The sequence below is a fragment of the Emydura macquarii genome, unplaced genomic scaffold (assembly GCF_026122565.2).
Source record: "Emydura macquarii macquarii isolate MOO-44397 ecotype Brisbane River unplaced genomic scaffold, CSIRO-AGI_Emac_v2 contig_1146, whole genome shotgun sequence".
Taxonomy (NCBI): domain Eukaryota; kingdom Metazoa; phylum Chordata; order Testudines; family Chelidae; genus Emydura; species Emydura macquarii.
The window spans coordinates 10,679,294-10,698,622 of record NW_027131283.1 but is presented as its reverse complement, the minus strand read 5'-3'; the positions used below and the strand labels follow the sequence as shown (position 1 = coordinate 10,698,622).

The 19,329-nt window shown below is 41.6% G+C and overlaps 1 protein-coding gene across 2 annotated transcripts in view; it reads left to right on the top strand.

Annotated features, from left to right (window-relative positions):
* HS3ST5 (heparan sulfate-glucosamine 3-sulfotransferase 5) overlaps positions 1-19,329 on the top strand; it is a 201,538-nt gene that overhangs the window by 180,443 nt on the left and 1,766 nt on the right. For both annotated transcript variants that reach the window (XM_067546774.1, XM_067546775.1), the window contains exon 3: positions 14,127-14,265. In XM_067546774.1, the coding sequence (XP_067402875.1) occupies positions 14,159-14,265 (107 nt within the window). In that variant the 5' untranslated portion in view covers positions 14,127-14,158. The remainder of the gene's footprint in view (positions 1-14,126; positions 14,266-19,329) is intronic.

Here is a 19,329-nt window from a genome sequence, read left to right as displayed (position 1 = left end):
ATCCTTTGGCCGAAACCCTCGCATGGTAGGACAATAGGAATGGATGCTACTGCACTAACCATGAACTATAGTAGCAGCTGCAAAACGGCTGTACAGTCTGTTCTTTCGCAGCCTGCCACCAGTTTGGGGAGAGGATTCCATGTCCTCAACTCCTGTGTTGGTGCCCTCTTTATCTCTCCATCTATAGTTTATCTCATTAATTTCCCCCCACCACCACCACTGTCATCAAATGATGAATACATTATTCACAAGTAAACTGATAAATTATTCTCCCAGCTGTATTGATGGTTGAATAATATTGACCTAATAAATTATTCACAGTTCTTTTCCTCCCTCAACGGGCAAATAAATTATTTGTGAATATTTTTTTTTCATTCCTAGACCAGCTCTTCTGTCTATTGAGACATTTATAGGGTACTGAGCTCTATGATATCTAGACACCACATACCTAGAAACCTTACACAAATTTAGATTTTCATGGGGAAAAAGAATTTGGCCCTAATTAAGGTCTTTAGGATTGTGCTCTTACTCTATATTTACTTAAAGTATAAGGGTTCATTTGGACATTGCTGTTACATAAAGATGTCTGCATACAACTCAAAGCTAATAAAAATCAAACTTTTAATTATTTTTTGTGTTGATTCCAATTTTCATCCACCCTTCTCTGTCTTACAACATAATCATTATTGAGGCCATCCCATAATCTCAAAAAGAGTTAGGATGTGGGTTCTGAAATGCACATGAGCCAGGAGCAGACAAAGCCAGACCAGATGGATAACTTGACTTATGTCCGCTGCAAACACAGGCTGCGTAGCTCCAAGGTTATTCCAAGTTCCTACATAAATTATATGAGTTTTACAACCAGATCCACTCTATCTTTTTCTTTTAACTGGCTCACTGCTAACTCATGCATCTTGTGTGTGATGACCATTCAGTGTGGTATCGTAGTACATCTCACAGTGGTGACTGTCAGCAGAAAAGGGGCCAAAGGAACAAAACTGAGCTGAAGAAATTAAATATAACAAATCTCTGTGTAAAACAAGTTGTGTCATACATTAGCAATTCTCTTAATTCCACCAGAGTCAACTGGGAGTAACTCCATTGAAATCAGTGGAGTATGCTACTGTAAAACTGGTGTGAGAGAAGAATCAGGGCTAGTACATTTAAAGGTATCACAGGGTGATGACAGGAGGAGGACACCTTCTTCTAAAGGGGAACATCCGCTAATCCTTTTTCAAGTGTGGCTCCCGCTATCACAGTTGATCAAGAGCAGAAGAAGTTACCCCTTCTGCCTCCCTTGCAGCAGAAGCTTTCCCCCAACAGATTTGTTAGCTTTTTAATTTGACAAAGGGAGCACATCTGTCTCTCCTCCAAGCTGGAGCTATGCGAGAGAGATGATGAAGCCCCAGGGCTGTAGTAACTTTGGCAGCCTGCACTACCCAATGGGAGAAAGACAAATGGATCAGAATGGGAAGCAGTACTATTCCGGGAGCTGAGAGCTCATTTATAAGAGATCTCAGGCACCCTGCAGTTCTGTAACATGGGATGCAGAGATGAGCTTTCTTTCCACCCCACCTCCTCCCCCGCCTTCTTCTTTTCCTCTTACATGAGGCCTGAGAGCTGTCATGTGAATACTCTGGCCCAGTGTATAAGTGCATTCCTGGCTTTCCGAACTTATATGTTGCAGAATGCCACAGATCTTTGAGTCTCAAATAGGGCTCTTAATAAGTCTTCTCTGTGGAAGGGTTAGTGGCAATTCCATAGCTAAAGTTGCTTTGATATTTTCAATTAACGTAGAAATAAAATCCCTCAAAAAGTGGGTGGGATTTTTGGGTGAGTGGTTGTGGTCAGTGTCTACAGGGGATCCCATGAAGGGCCCTCTGCAAAGCACCCTACCCAAAAGCTTAATCAATTCAGTAGATTGTGGATCAAGCCCTTAAAGCTGTCGTCCCCAGAAGAAATTCCATAGGAGTATTGCCCATCTTGGTGACATCCCCCCATGCACAGCAAACTAATTTGGTACAAGGACATTATGGCTGAGGTTTTCAGTTCAGCCTAAGGGAGTTAAGTGCCCAACTCCCACTAACTTTCACTGTGAATTGGGTATCTAATTCCCTTAGGCACCACTGCAAATCCCAGCCTAACTGCCCATCCTTGCATGAGCAGGGTGAATGTGGTTTCTCACCATGCTGTTTTGTCTGATCCACAGGTGATATTTTATTTCCTGTGTTTTACTCATTTATAATTTTTCATGAGGGAGAAACACAGTTAGCTTGGAGAAATAATTATATTTGTCTGCAAAAAAGAGTGGGTGAGTGAACAAGTTAGTTATAAACAGAAATATCTTATTTCCCTTGCTGTGCCATCATTTTTACATGTTTTGTCAGAGATATTTCTTTAAATGCACCATGGGAGCAGTGAAAGTATCATACTGAAAGATTATGTGCAGGTTAAAGCTGATTCCACATTTCGAATCTGCCTTGACTGAGCAGAAGTACTTACTGGTTTGCATTGACACAATCATCATCATCACTGCAATTCCTAAGAGTGCCAGAGGATCAGGACCCCATTATACTAGGCCTAGTACAAACAAAGAACAAAAAGATGGTCCCTGCCCCCAAACAGCTTACAATTTAAATATAAGATAAGAGACAACAGATAGATACAGACAGATGGGGGAGGACAAGCAAGCAGCAAGACAGCATTAGTCAGGAGGATAGGCAGTGGTATGAATGTAGCAGTAGCCAAGCCACTGTCAAGTTTCTTGTAGGCATCACAGCAAATGACTGTTTTAAGGAGGCATTTGCATGTGGATAATGAGGTAGATTTGCAGATGTTTACAGGATGCTCCTCCCAAGTGTGAGGGGCAGCATAGGAGAAAGCACGAAGATTCTTGTCTGAAAATTTAACAAGGATGACGGAGGCTGGTATCACTGGTGAATGGGAAGCAAATGTTGACATCTTGATAGTGAATGAGAGATGATAGGCAGGATGGAGTTAGGCCATGAAGGGCCTTGAAAGTGAAGACAAGCGGCTTATGTTTGATGGCATAGAGAAAGGGGCAATTCAAAGAGAGTGGTGACATGGTCAAAATGATGCCCTAGTAGAATTATCTTTGCAGCAGAATTCCAAATGGATATGAGATGTAAGATTACATTTGTCAAGGCCAGAGAACAGGCTGTTGCAGTAATTGAGATGAGAGATGATGTGAGCATGGATGAGAGTTTTAGACGTCTGGATCTGGGTAGGAAAGACTATGTCTTAGAGATATTATGTAGAAAGAAACAGCAAGATTTAGACAAAGCTTGGATATGAGGACCTAGATGGAAGTCCAAGTTGAAGATGACACACAGGTTATGGGTCTGAGTGACAGGCAGAATAGTGGAGTTGTCCACAGAGATCAAAAAGAAGATGAGGTGGGGATGCGATTAAGAGCTCTATTTTAACCATGTTGAGTTTGAGCTGATGTCTAGACATCCCTGAGAAGATGTCACAGAGATAGGCTGAGACTTTAGTTTGGACAGGAGACAGGTCTGGAGTAGAGAAGTAGATCTATGAGTTATCAGCATACAAATGATAGCTGAATTTGTGTCTGTGGGTGAGATTACCCACAGATAAGGTGTAGAAGGAGAAGAGAAGGGGACCAAGGAAAAGAAGGAGTACTCCTACAAAAAGCTGGAGGAGAATGAGAAGAATCCTTCAAAGGACACACTGAAGGTGCAATGAGAAAGGTTGGAGGAGATCCAGGTGAGGACAGAGTCATGGAAGCCAAAGAAGGATAGGATTTCAAGAGCATGGTAAAGACTGGATTTTTTGGCACAGGGCAGCTATACTAATGTAACTGCACTGGTGCAAACCCCTACTTGTAGATGTTCTGTGCTGCTCTAAAAATGGTTTACACCAGTGTAGTTTACTGCAGTTTTTAAACCGAGGTAAGCCACACAGGTGCAAGTCACTTTTTATACTGTTGCAGTGCATCTACAACAGAGGTTCTCAGCAAGGCAGCTACATTGAGGTAGCTATGCCAATGCAAAAATCCCAGTGTAAACAAGGTCTAAGATTAGATTGCAAAGGTAGTTTCAGGTTTACCAACCTTCTTTTGTGCAGCATGCTTATATAGGCATGAGTCCCTGTATATAAATAAATAAATAATCCCCCAGGCTGGAATGTTTACACATTGATAAAGCAGCACAGGGAAAATCTATTTATGTATTTCAACTGGGAGAGTAGCTTACTGGCAAAACATTTTTCCAGCATGAATGACTCTTTGCTGTAGGTTTCTACATCAATGCTTCTAACTGCTTTTAATATTTTGAAGTCTAGTGAATGCCAAGCTCTCTCTACTTTTTAGAGAAAGTGGACTTCACCGTCTTCATAATAGCAAAGAGGATTGAGAGTTTACGTTTTCTTCTGAAGATTTCATTAATAGAAGATCGTCTAAATTTCAGCTAATAAGTCTTATTTCAAGTATGAAAATATTATTCAGGGATAGGCAGCTTTGACAGAAAAAAATCTTAGCGCAGTTATCTATGCACATTGTTCAAAGTGGAGGAGAAATATTTTTTTAATTTAAAAAATTGCTAATGAGGTGCTATGTTCTGACACCCTTAATCACACTAAGTAGTATTTAATTCAGAGAGTAGTCCCTATTGAGACCATTTATAGAGTAACTATCAACATAGAATCATAGAAATGTAGGACTGGAAGGGGTCATGATAGGTTCTCTAGTCCAGTCCTCTGCACTGAGGCAGGACTAAGTATTACGTAGATCAGTGTTTCTTGGTGATGCCAGCCTGTGGCAGCCTCCTTGCCAGTCCCTGCCATTTCCCTGACACAGTTTAGGAAGACAGCAAGCCAGTCTCTTGTATCAAAAAGACTGAGAAACACTGACCTAGACCATCATTGACAGGTGTTTGTCTAACCTGTTCTTAAAAATCTCCTGATGGAGATTCCACAACCTCCCCAGGTAATTTGTTCCAGTGCTTAACTATCCTTACAATTAGGAAGTTTTTCCTAAGTCTAACCTAAATCTCCCTTGCTTCAATTTAATCCTATTACTTCTTGTCCAGTCCTCAGTGCTTATGTAAAACGATTTATCACCCTCCTCTTTATAACAACCTTTCTCATACAGTCTTCTGTTGTCCAGACTAAACAACCCCAACCTCTTGGGATACCATGTCGGGCTGGCACCTGGATAGCTCCATCCCCCTTAGAAAGGAGTCACCAACCACCATTACCCTTTGTTTTCTCTTGGAAGTGGTGGCTGCAAGCCTCCCAGCCTTGGGTTTAAATGGCTTCTCCTCCATCTTGGGTGGAGATTCTTCATTCCTCAATGCCAGGTTATCATACCAGTTTTTTTTTATCTCTATGGACAGTGAATAAGGATAGCAGAAAATAGTCCTAGACATCTGTCCACATAGATTTTTATAATGCTGCCCATCATCCTAGTACCCAAGTACCTTCTGAACTTTAAAAACCAAATCTAGAAAAGCCTGTTGTGTTTCCTTTTTCTTCTCCTCGACAATGTTGCTTTTCTACTCTGCCTTCAACTCAATTTGCTCCTGAATTACCTTTTCTCTTTTTGGTTGCTGTTTTTGGTTATTGTTGGGCAAAGCCAAGGGGAAGACGTGAGTTCTGTATTTTGTTCTGAAAACAGTAAAATTAGTGGTCATTCTAATTTGATCCAGTTATGAGTTCCAAAGACTTTCACTTTGAGATTGACAGCTTTATAGTTCCTGAGGAACTTAACTTTCAAGAAAGATCATCATCCCACGAGGAAAGGGCACTACATTAGATACTTGGGCCAATCATAGAAAAATAGAATATTAGAGTTGGAAGGGACCTCAGAAAGTCATCTAGTCCAACCCCCTGCTCAAAGCAGGACTAACCTCAGCTAAATCATCCCAGCCAGGGCTTTGTCAAGCTGCAGCTTAAAAACCTCTAAAGATGGAGATTCCACTACCTCTCTAGGTAACCCATTCCAGTGCTTCACCACCCTTCTAGCGAACAACATTTTCCTAATATCCAACCTAGACCTCCCCCACTGCAACTTGAGACCATTGCTCCTTGTTCTGTCATTTACTACCATTGAGAACAGCCTAGCTCCATCCTCCCTGGAACCCCCTTTCAGGTAGTTAAAGGCTGCTATCAAATCCCCCCTCATTCTTCTCTTTTGCAGACTAAACAAACCTAGTTCCTTCAGCCTCTCCTCATAAGTCTTGTGCTCCAGCCCCCTAATCATTTTTGTTGCCCTCTGCTGAACTCTCTCCAGCTTCTCCATATCCTTTTTGTAGTGGGGGGCCTGAAACTGGACACAATACTCCAAATGTGGCCTCACCAATGCCGAATAGAGGGGAATAATCACTTCCCTCGATCTGCTAGCAATGCTTCTACTAATGCAGCCCAATATGCTATTAGCCTTCTTGGCAACCAGGGCACACTGCTGACTCATATCCAGCTTCTTATCCACTGTAACCTCCAGGTCCTTTTCTGCAGAACTGCTGCCTAGCTCATCAGTCCCAATTCTGTAGCTGTGCATGGGATTCTTCCGTCCTAAGTAGAGGACTCTACGCTTGTCCTTGTTGAACCTCATCAGATTTTTTTTGGCCCAATCCTCCAATTTGTCTAGGTCCCTCTATATCCTATCCCTACCTTCCAGGGTATCTACTACTCCCCCTAGCTTAGTGTCATCTGCAAACTTGATGAGGGTGCATCTACCCCGTCTTCCAGATTATTAATGAAGATGTTGAACAAAACCAGACCCAGGACCGACCCCTTGGGCACTCCGCTTGTGTCTGGCTGCCAGCTAGACATGGAGCCATTGGTCACTACCTTTCGAGCCCAATGATCTAGCCAGTTGTCTGTCCATTTATAGACCATTCATCTAACATATACTTTAACTTGCTGATAAGAATACAGTGGGAGACTGTATCAAAAACTTTGCTAAATTCAAGGTATATCACGTCCATGCTATTGACTGTCTTGAAGATTAGGGACTGAGATTTTTAACTTGATCTGAGGAGCAGCACAAGGCGATGTCTCTTGATAGCTGGGGTTGGTGAGGGTACCATCTTCTGTATTCTGGACTAACAGAGCTCTGTAAAGGTCTGTGTGCTTATCACTAGGTATATATTGCAGTAATGCAGGTCACAAAGGAATGGATCATTATGGCCATATAGGAGGCATTATAGTTACCCATTTACTGTATCATTTCTACCTACTGCATCTGAGAAAGTGAGCTGAGGCTCACGAAAGCTTATGCCTGCTGAAATTAAATTTGTTAGTCTTTAAAGTGCCACAGAACTCTCGTTGTTTTTATCATGTGTATAGTTGTTCTCTGTTAATGCAATCCACCGGCTGCAGTAGTGTTGCTGTAGTTTAATTGCTCAGACAAGGCAGCTGTGGTATGGGTGAAAGTTGAAGACTACACTTGCTGCTGAGTTTGGCTCTGTGCTAGATCTGCTTACCAGCCAATCAGCACAAAGTGGAGGTTGAAGGTGGGCTGAGGGAGGGGCAGGGACATAGCTAGTGTGTCTGCTATTATGTGCATCCATGGACCACAGACCCTCATACAGGTGGGGTTGCAGACACTATTCCAGCCCAGGCCATGAAGAGGATCTAAAACTGTTCCACAGCATGCACACAGTTTGGGGGAGTGGATTCTTTTCCTTTCCAGCCACATGTAGCTCCTCCCACTAAACCAATCTACTTGAGGTGTATGAATTTTATTCATAGTGAACAACGAGGGACGTTGTTTGTCTTTATCATTAAAAGAACATAGAAAGTGAAAGGAGAGAGAAAGGTACTAAGGACTTTGTTCCATTTCTTATTAACCGTATTTTAAACTACCACTAGATTCAAAGATCTGTCTGAAATGTATTCATGTATTGTTATGGTAGCCATGTTGGTCCCAGGATATTACCTCACTCACCTTGTCTCTGTAATATATGTAGGCAGATATTTATTGGTCAACAGATGACCCCTGCTGGTGTGCACAAAATCTGCTAATTTATAAATTCAATACAAAGAAATCTTCTTTAACAATAATAGTAATAATTCTCTATATAATGATCATGATTTCATTGTGAAAAATGTTAATGTTTTTTCATTTCACATTTTGAAACTTTTATACCACTCTTTATGTGTCATGACTGTTTCATCAAAATCCAGTGAGTGCCTTTGCTTATTTCATTGTGATGAAATCCATCTCTCTACGTGTCTATCTAAATATACGTGTAAGTCTATAATAGAATTAAAGCCTATATGAATATATGTAATCATATTATACTGAAGGGTAAGGGCTTGGACAGTAGCACAATTTCGTGTTGTTGAAACATGCCTCTGGCACAAATTCTGGAGCTATGCTTTATCTAGGCCTTACATTGTGTCATCAACACAGTATCTGAGACCTCACAAGATTTTAAATAATAAAAACAAAATTTCTCTCTTCCATTCCCAAGAGGCCATTCACAGCCATGAAAAATGCATCATGGACTGTGAAATCTGATCTCCCCTGTGAAATCTGGTCTCCCCTGTGAAATATGGTCTCCACCCATACGTCTAGCTATTGTAAGAGAAGGGCAAGGGTGGGGATGCCACAGCCGAGGGCTCCTCCAGTGCACTGGGCTCTAACTCTCATGGAGGAAGGAAGAGGGGTTGGGAGAGAGCTTCCTGCAGCTGGGGGAGGTTCCCCGAGGTGGATTTGACCTGGCCCCGGGAGGGGCCAGTGCAGGAGAAGAGGAAGTCCCATCCCTTCCCAGCCAGGACTAGTAGCTGGAGCCCTGTGTATGGTAGGAGCCCCCCAGCTGGGGCACCCCCAGCCTTGCCCCTCCTTGGCTTCAGTCTTAGTGCTTGAATGTTAAAGGAGCATTGGGTTGGCTGGTGGGGGGGAGGGAAGAGGGCCAAGCACAGCACCTCCCCCACAGCATGGGGCCCTGGGCGGTCATGCACTCACCTGCCTGTGAGGTCGGCCCTGCCCCCCACAAAGTAATGACACCCCCCACCCCATACCATGTGACCCTCATTTCTGTGTTGCTGCTGCCAGCGACACTGCCATTAGAGCTGGGCACCTGGTCAGCAGCTACTGCTTTCCGGCCACCTACAATAGCCTTATGACAAACCCCGCCCCCCCCTCCTCCCATGACTCCCTGTTGGATTGGGACCCCCACGATTGCAACACCATAAAGTTTCAGATTTAAGTATCTGAAACCGTGACCTTTATGATTTTTAAAATCCTGTGGCTATGAAATTGACCAAAATGGACTGAATTTGGTAGAGTTCTACCAATAGGTAGGCATAGTTTACTTGGATTTTAACTTCCTCCAAATTATTGAGGAAGGCTAAGCTGCAGAAATGGGATTTTTATTTAGTTCTGAAATTGGTGAGGTTCTCTCTTGTGATAGGAAGTTCCCCGCTCCTGGTCCAGTTGCTGGGATAATTCTGTCTGCTGCATTCATATGTCTCCCTTAGTCGTTAACAGTTTCATTCTTTTAGCGTAATGTAGCTGTCATGGAATTTCATGGTCACAGAGGGAGAGTGCTCCGGCAGGTGGATGTGCACATGGAGAACATGGAGCACAATGGTATTTCCCAACATCCTCTGATATAGAAAAATCATTTAACTTCTCAACAACATTCTTATTTGTTTCCTTTACTTCCTGGTGGAACCACCACTTTTCTTCCAGGTTTCCTGCTTCTGGTATATTTAACCCATTTATTCTTTGTTGTTTTTATGACTTTGGCTGATTACTCATCAACACCCTGCTAAGTCTTGCTAACATACATTTTAGTTGTCATAATTTATGCTTCTCTCTTCTTCTTCACTTGGGTTCCAGTAACAAATTCTGAAAGATATTTGTTTGTCACAGCTTTTTTCTGACCTTGCTGTTTTTCTTTTTAGTTGAGGCTTTTTGAGACAATTATGGTAATGGATATGCAGCTTCCATGGAATCTGAGGATTTTAATCTCTCCTCTTTCAAAGGTGTTGCTATATTAGGTTTCTGTAGCATTCCTGTCTAAAGGATTTTTACCTTAGTTATATTTCAGTTACTATTATTTAGTGATTTAACAAACCTATTTCTTGAACCCATTCCTCTGCTGCATAGGAACTACATACCAATAACTTTTACTCTTACATGCTTCAGAACTAGTTATTATTCCAAGATGCAGTCATTACAGATGTTAAGAAATTACTTCTCTAAACCGTGTCCATAGTAAAAATCATGGCAGTAATATTGATTTAACCACTTCACAGTACATTTTTCAGCTGTAACTTTAAATTTTGCAGAGAGGATTATAGAGGCCTAATCCAAAACTCTTTGAATTCAAACCAGATTCAATAGGCTTTGTATCAGGCTCAGAAAGTGCTAACATACTGCTGAACTAGTCACTAGCAGAGGGGGACTAGAACTGAAGACTATGTGGGCTACTAGGTCTATCTTTCTGAGCCACATGACCTTTAAAGGACTGTTAGCGTTTCCACTCCCTCCATTAGCCAAGGCTTCCTGATGTACTTACAAGACAAGGTTTATGAATTAATTATTATTCATTCTTTGTTTCATATGAACAATGTTCTTCACACTATTAAAAAAACAAATCAATAAAGACATGGTTCCTGTTCAAACAAATTTGTGAAGCAAAAGGCAGACAAAGCTTATACAACAATTCACAAGCTTGAGGAGGGTAATAACTTTGAAATTATTTTTAAAAACAAATTGGGTTTCTGATGGTGTCATGTGAGTTAGCATTTCCAGCCATGTTAGAAGTGGAGTTTTAGGGTGTTAAGGGGCAAATGTTCCCTGCTCTAACTCTACTACATCATAGGAGTTACAGCAGGAATTAATTTGGCCTTCAATGTTCTTGAAAATGTATATTATGCCTGATTGCTCCACAGTGCTTCCAACATTCAAAGCTACAGTACACTGAGCAGAAAAACAAAACAGCAAAGACTGTTGTGCTTGTGTTCTCTCCTCCTCCTGCAAATTTCTAAAATGCAGATTGAGCAAAGAAACATAGAAGACAAAACTGTTTCTCACTTGTGCAAAAAAGTCAGCTCTTAATTTCAAAATTACTGAACCAATTTCCTTCCAATTTGGCTGGTTCCTTTGGTCTCAGGGAGATCTGCAAAAGAAAATCAAGTATGAGCAAAATCAGTTCTGCTCTTTAGATAGGCATGCACAATATTTCTGATAGAAATATATGGGGAAAGTGGGATTTTTGTTTTAATACATGCAAAACTCAAAACTGGCTGGACAAATTTTCATGAAACTTTAAAAAGAAATCACCTCTGAGCTGAAGCCAAGCAGAAAAAATTCACCCCAAATGAATTTGTTTGCAAACATTATGAGCAATTCATAAATGGTGTGGCAGAGGAATGAGGGTATGTGTCAAATGTAAATATGTGAGCTGCCATTACATTTCATCCTGGTTGGTAATGGATGCAATTTTTTCCTCTATAACTCTCTTTCTCTTGCACACATGCACAAAACTTGTACATATATATTGTACATATATAGTGTGTTTATATATATATATATAGTATGTCAAGGAAAACTATTATTGAGGGGACTCTTATCAGGAGCCAAATAATGTGTAATTTCACTGTGTCCTGCAGATCTCCATAATCACATAAAAGCCTGCAGATATGATTTAACATGACTAATTCATTAGGATCCAAGTGGCTAGACAAAGGAGGACATTTGGACTGTGTTTTATTCTCATGGAGAGGATTGTGTATGTTTCTTGAGAGCTGAAATTCAGAACCAATTATTATAGTACTGAAACCTTACTTTTATCTACAGAAAGCAGCAGTGAAGGATTTAAAACTGTAAACCTATGGAAATTTGTTCTCATTATCATCAGCATTTCTTGCCCCTTCCCCTTGTCTTAGTTAAAGGAATTTAATTAAAATAGTAATTAGTAGTAATGTATCTACATGAGATTTAATATCTTCATATTTTCCCTTGCTTCTAAATTGTTCAGATTATTGATATTAAACTCCAATTATGGATTGTCTGCACTGCTGAACAGCTAAAAGTCTTTATTTTGTGAGCATTTTTGTGTTTAGCTTTGCAAGGCTAGGAAAAACAGTTAAAAAAAAAAAAAAAAAAAAAGCAGAGGCAAGAAAAAAGATGGTTTTGTGGTTAAGATAGTAGGCAGAGGCTCAGTTCCCAGCTGTGCTATACATTTCTTCTGTGACCTTGGGCAAATCAGTGAATTTCTCTGTACTGTTGTTCCCCATCTCTTTTTTTTCCCGAGAGGACAATAATACTTCCTTTGACTGTCTATTTTAGATTGTAAATTCTTCAGGGCAGGGACTCTCTCTTACTCTGTGTTTGTGCCATGCCTAACAGTATGCATCCTCGATCTTGGGACTATTATTGTGGGGCTACTGTCTTATAAATGAGAGAGAATTCAGTAATACAGGCTAAACTAAGGCTTGGAGCTATGACTTGCCCTTATAACTTTCCCAGATATTATTATTGTTATTAGCATTACAGAAGCACCTTAAGATATGTCTACACAGCACACGTCAGCAAACCTCCCAGGGCAGTGGGGCCCACTCCAGTATTCCAGATATAGATGTATAGACTGCACTTTGAAAATGTAGCTGTCTGGAGGTTGGACCCTGAAGCCTACCCCCTTCCCTAGTCTTCAGAGCCAGAGCTCCAGCCTGAGTCAAAACTTCAAAGCTCTGTCTATATCGCTATTTTTAGAGTGGTACTGCAAGCCCGGCTGCCCCAAGTCTGCCAGTACAGGCTGGGAGGCTTGTTGCTACAAGCTGTGTAGATAGAATCGTAGGGCTGGAAGGGACCTTGTGAGGTAGCAGTAGAGCAGTGGTTCCCAATCTGTGGCCTGGGGGCCAAAAGTGGCCCACGAGGTCTTTCAAAGTGGCCAACAACTCCCCTCCTGTTGCCACCTAAGGACCCAGGCGGAGTGCGTTGCTGCAGGGCTAGAAGACCGGCGCAGGCTCCTTGCTACAGCCAACAGGACGGGAGATCAGTGCTCCCCTTGCCTGGCTATAGCAGGGAACACGGCAAAGCACTCTGCCTGGGTTCATAGGCACTGAGGTCCCTGGGAGGGGAGCACTGATCTCCTATCCCCCTGGCTGCAGAAGGGACCCAGGTGAAGCACACGGGGCTACTGGATGCGTGCAGTTTCCCTGCTGCAGCCAGGGGGACGGGAGATCAGTGAGGAAGCAGCCTCTTTGCTGAACTACTTCCGTCTGGCCGCACTGGTGGCAGAGGAAGCTGCTGGTGGAGCAGCCAGGACCCACCATGCTTGAGGAGGGGCAAGACTCTAAAAATCAGTGCCTTCCAGTTTGGCCTGCACTTAGCAGGTCACCCACCGTGACTTAGCTGCCAGGCCATGTGCTTCAGTGTGTAGTGACAGTCACTCATCTACACTCGTGCTTTGTCTGTCAGAGTGTGACATACTGTGAGTAATTTGTAGGTGTAAAACAGTGAATGTAAACATGAGCACAGTAGCATTATAATGTTTATTTTAAATATGTAGTGATTTGCAGTCCTTAATGGTGTATATATCAATACAGTTTTTATGAGTTGATAGACTGGTGCCCTTCAGGGCTGTAAAAATGATATTTGTGGCCCTCAAGCCAAAAAGGTTGGAAACCACTGCAGTAGAGGCTTTAATCAGGATCAGGTGCCCATTGTATTAGGCTATGTACAAACACTTAATGAGAGACAGTCTGTGCCCCAAAGGGTTTACCATTTAAACAGATGAGAAAGTCAAAAGGTGGGAAGAGAAAACACGAGACAGAGGGAGATGAAGTGACTTACCTAGGTCAAGCGCTGGGGTGAGAATGCAGGCATCCTACTTCCCAATCCCCAGGTTCTAGCCACTGACCACCGCCTCCCTTAGTAATGATGGACATAGTTAAATTGACTGAAATAGTAAATTTCACTTCCTAGATACATTGCTTCGTTTTATTATGAGTGACTGCAAAAGAGCAAAATAAACAAGTTTTTTATCTAATACCAATGCAGTTTGAAAAGATTTTTGCAAGTGAGACTTAATCACTTGTAAGAATTGATTGACTACCTGTTAATAAACATTAGCCTGTATATTGCCGCTTGCGGATGAGTGGTGTATGTGTTCTGGTCCCTGCAGACTGAAGAAGTCCTGAAGATTGATGGAGGGCCATGCTATTCAAACAGCAGGCGTTGCTGAGACAGAAGCTCTTCGTGCTAGGCAGCCTTGCTATTGGAAGTCTCCTATATCTAGTTGCCAGAGTTGGGAGCTTGGATAGGTAAGTAATTAAACAACCAAGCATAAGTCATAGTCTTAATTATAATGTATATTATCATTTATATATTATATAATCATTATATTATTATATAATATTATATTATATAATTTATATATGATATGTATAATATATAATATATCTGAATTTATTAATTATACATTGATTTTTTTCTCCTCTTTTTCTTAAGATGTACAGATCTCCACTTTTCTCCCCCTACTGATGTATACAAAGACTATCCACTTTAATATTGATTTTCGTTATTTCTTCCTCCTCTTTGTGGGGAAGGAGAGGGAAAAAGGAGAGAGTTGCTGCTTGTCCAAGTCAGAGTATTTCTGTCTGTCCATTTGTATTCCATGTGCATTAGAACTTGTTTTCAGAGAAGCAATAAAGCAGCATAGAGTACAAATGTCATTACAGTAGCTCATTTTTGTCTGTGTGCATCTGTGTGTTGACCTCTAGTCTCAGCAAAACAGTTATGATGTATTTATGTATCTTCTTTTCTAAATTTATGGACAAGCAATTAATGTGCTACGGTGGTAGTTAAAATTATGTATGAGCCTGCAGAGTAGCTCATCAAGTTGGACTTGAAAGACTGCTGCAGGGTTTGAGAATGTTAACTATATTTATTAACCATGATTTTCTGGAGCTGAATGCACCAAACAAGCAGGCTGTGTCTGCAAGTGATTTCCTTGAGAGCAGTGGAAAATCCATAGAGAAGAAATTAGAGAGTATTTGGCACTCTTGACCAGGCACACTCTTGATAAACTATTGGGGATGTAACAGACCTTTCATTAACAGCTGATTATGTCTTTGAGACCTTAGAAAGACCTAGGAGTGCCTTGATATACGCTGCTTTGGAAGCATGACTGAAACCAAGTTTGGGGTTCCCTGTGAGGGAGACCTAGGTCTGAAGAGTTTGGGGTTGTGCCAATGACGCTGGTCACCCATCCCCTGGGAAAATATGGCCTAAGTGCAAAACTGTGACATGTGTCTATTCAAAATAGCTACTGCATATAAAGCTACATAGGAACAACAATATCAAGTTAGACTATTGGCCAACCTGGGCCTCGTTCCTTTGTGGTGTTGATCCCTTCCAAGGTCATTAGGTCCCTTCCTCTTCCATTCACTTGAGTCCCACTTTTGAGGAAGACACTCAGTACTTTCAGGGGGACTCAGGATCAGACCCCTAACCTGGTATCTTGCCTCCAGCAGTGCTTGATGCTTCAAAGGAGATTAAAACTGTAGCTATCCAATTATGTGATTCTGTAAATGGGGTAAAAATTCCTTCTTGACTCCTGCAGGAGTTCATCTCGTCCCTGAGGCATGAAATTTAATTAACATTATATCATTATCTGAACTCGTATAGCTACAAATGTTATTGATGGTCATAAAATTATCCAGCCACAATATCTAACTCATTGACCTCCCGTGGCAGTGAATTCCATGGGTTCCATATATAATATTGCTAATGACAGTGAGGTTGATCATCTTCTTCTTTCATTAAACTGTGTGAAAAATATCACTCTGCCATTAAAACACTTCTGTTTGTACTCAAGAGACAAGATGGGTGAGGCAATATCTTTTATTGGACCAACTTCAATACAAGATATTAACTCACCCACTTTGTCTCGCTAATATCCAACACAGCTAGAACAATGCTCTATTTGTACCCATTGAGAGAGAGTGAGAGATGGGCTGACTGAAAGAGCCTTTCTACAGCTGTCTTAGGACCCAATCCAAAACCCATTAAAGTCAGTAGTAGAAGAACTCCCATTGACTTCAATAGGCTTGTGTTGGAGCCTTAGTCAATAGGGCCCAGATCATCAAAGGTATTTAGTCACCTAAAACCTAACTGACTAAAATCAGTGGGAATTAAGCACTTAAATACCTTTGAGGATCTTGGTTTAAGGGCTTAATATTATAGGCAGGGCTGGTAGTACCACCTATTATTAAGGAAGTCTGAGACTTACTATTATATGACCTTGTTTTCAGTTACTAATAACTTTCCCAAACTTTAATCATCTGGGCTGAAACTTTCCATGCCCGGTGTCTAACTCGGGAATTGTTTAAAGAGGAGAAGGCAATGGGTTGTGCTGAAAGGTAAATTATCAAACTGAAGAGAGGTTGCTAGTTTTCCTCAAGGACTGGTTTTGGGACCAATCTTATTCAATATTTTTATTAATGACCTTGGCACAAAAAGTAGGAGTATGCTAATAGAATTTGCTAATGATACGAAGTTGGGGCATTGTCAATACAAAAGAAGATAGGAATATTATACAGGAAGATATGAATGATCTCGAAGACCTGAGTGATAGAAATGGGATGAAATTAAATAGTACAAAGTGCAAGGTCATGCATTTATGGTATAATAATAGGAATTTCTGCTACAAGCAGAAGACTCGTTAGTTGAAAGCGACAGGGGAGGGAGACCTGGGCACGAGGGTCAATCACAAAATGACTATGAGCCATTAGTGTGATGCAGCTGTGAAAAAGGCAAACGCAATCCTAGGATGTATTAGGCAATGCATTTCCACTAGAGGTAGTGAAGTAATAATACCATTGTCCAAGGCATTGGTAGGCTCTCATTTGTAATATTGTGTAGAATTCTGGTCACCCTTGTTCAAGAAAAAATAATTTAAACTGGAACAGGTGCAGAGAAGAGCTACTAAGATGATCAGGGGAATGTAAGGTCTCTCTTGTCAGAGGAGTCTGGAAGATCTTTGCTTGTTTAGTCTCATAAAAAGAAAGGGATATGATTGCTCTCTCTCAATACAGTAGGGTGGTAAATACCAGGGAAGGTGAAGAGCTATTTACACTAAAGGACAACATTGTCACAAGAACAAATGGCCATGAAAAAATTTAAGCTGGAAATTAGAAGGTTTCTAACCATAAGGGGTGAGATTCTGGAACAGTCTCCCAATAGGAGTTACGGGGCAAACATCTTAATTAGTTTTAAGAGAGGATAGGCAAATTTATTAGATTAGTTGTGTGACAGGATTGCTTGTGATGGTTGGAGGTAGGGCTCAGCACTTCTAGTTTGTCTTACCTTTCTAAAGCTCATGCTTCAGGCTTTCAGCTAGCTACTGGCAAGGGAAAGGAAGGGATTTTCTCCCTCCAACATACTCTGGGAGGTTTTTTTATCTCCTTGCTGTGAAGCATCAGGGATAGCCATGATTGGAGATGGGACACTGGGCAGGATAGGCCAGGGTGCTGAGGTGGCACTAAGCATTCTCTCTCTCTCAGGTGCTTGGCTGCCTGGTTCTTGCTCACATCCTCAGGGTCTAGCTGATCGTACTATATGCGGTTGGGAAGGAATTTCCCCCCAGGTCAGATTGGCAGTGATCTTGGGAGGTTTTAACCTTCTTCTGCAACGTGTGGGTGCAGGTCACTTGACCGGATGATCTGGATATTGCAGGGGCCTTGAGCACTGGCACACCTTGGTACCTCCTATTCTCTGTTTATGGCACATAACGGTCTAGTCTTCAGTGGGTCTTATTTTCTTTGGTCTCCTTTCTGTTGGGATTAGTGTGTGGGTGCTGGGTGGTGTGGTGGGCCTACAGACAATCTAGTGGTTCCTTCTGGCCTTAAAAAAATCTATGATTCTGTGAATAGTTTTTAAAACTTTCAGTCAAAACAGTTTAGACATTTCTAAGAATGAGATTAGGGGAAAATATATTATATCCCAAAAGTTACAGAGACACATCAATCAAAAGAATACTCTATAGTTGACCAAACAAATCAATCACTAGGCAAAAGCAAGAGTTACAGAGACATGTCACTTAAATATATATATTGTTAAGCAAGCAGTTTTAAGTTCTTAGTCTGATAGCTAAATTTCCCCATACTGACAATTCTAAAATATATCCAGACTCCCTGTTTTTCAGACATTCACCCTGCATATTCAGAGAGAGAATGCAGAGCCAAGTCCACTTCACATGTTCACTGTCTGATCCCCTTCCTCTCCCGGTTTGCCTGGTTATGCTAAATTCCTGCAAAGACCTGAAAATGGCTAAAAGCAGCAAGCAGAATAATTGACAGCCCATCCCAATAATTGGCACTGGGTTGGACACCTGACTGGTTATTAAAATCCCCTGTACAGAGGAGGAAGATAAACTTGGACTGGGGCTGAGTGGACAAGGAAGCTGGTACTGAGAGCTTTGTGGGGTAAAGGAGAGCATAGGACAGTCCCAAGGAGGCTGGGACTGGAAGCTAGTGAGGGAAATGGAGGGAGACTGGGAGCCAGGTGGTTGGGAGAGGGCAATACTGAAATCCGATAAGGAAAACTGTCAGTGTGGGGGAAAACTGGGTCTGGCTGGACAAAGAGTCTGGAACAAGGATCAGGGAGTAGGAAGACGGGGACAAGGATCTGGGGAGGGAGCGTGAGGGAGACTGAGATTAATGAGAAGACCAGAGAGGGAGACTGGTACTGGGATCCAGTTGTGAGGGAGGGGAGAGGAGGAGAGAGAGACAGACAAGGGTAACTGGGACTAACTGAGGACTGAGCATGTGGAGGGGGTGAGACTTGGAGTGGGAGAGAGATATTGGGACTTGAACAGAGAGCTCAAAGGCAAAAACTAAGATGAGAAGCCTGAGGAATGGAGACTGAAATTGGATAGGTAAGGATCCAGGTATGGGAAAGAGACAAGACTGATACACGAACAGGCTGGAGGGAACAGGACAGAAGGAGTCAAGTTTGGGAAGAAATCACATTAAAGCGCACTCCCTTCTGGAGGCTGGAATAACAAGATATTGCTTCCAAAAATAGTACTACACATCAGGATTCTGGAATCGGTTTGTTTATTTCAGGATTTTCTACCTAAAGCACATTGCCCAGATCTGCCAAATATCTCATTGTAAGGAAGGCATTAATATAAGCCATGCCACTTTTTTTCCCCTCATGCTGTGAACATACTGCTGTCAATTAAGAGCTTGATGAATAGGAATTTGAAAGGATACTAAAAATGTCACAGATTGTCTGCCCCATTTAATAAAGGGTGAATTAAAACAAAATTTGCAAACATACGTTCATTGTGGTTCACAAAAGGACAAATTCTTATCTGTTTC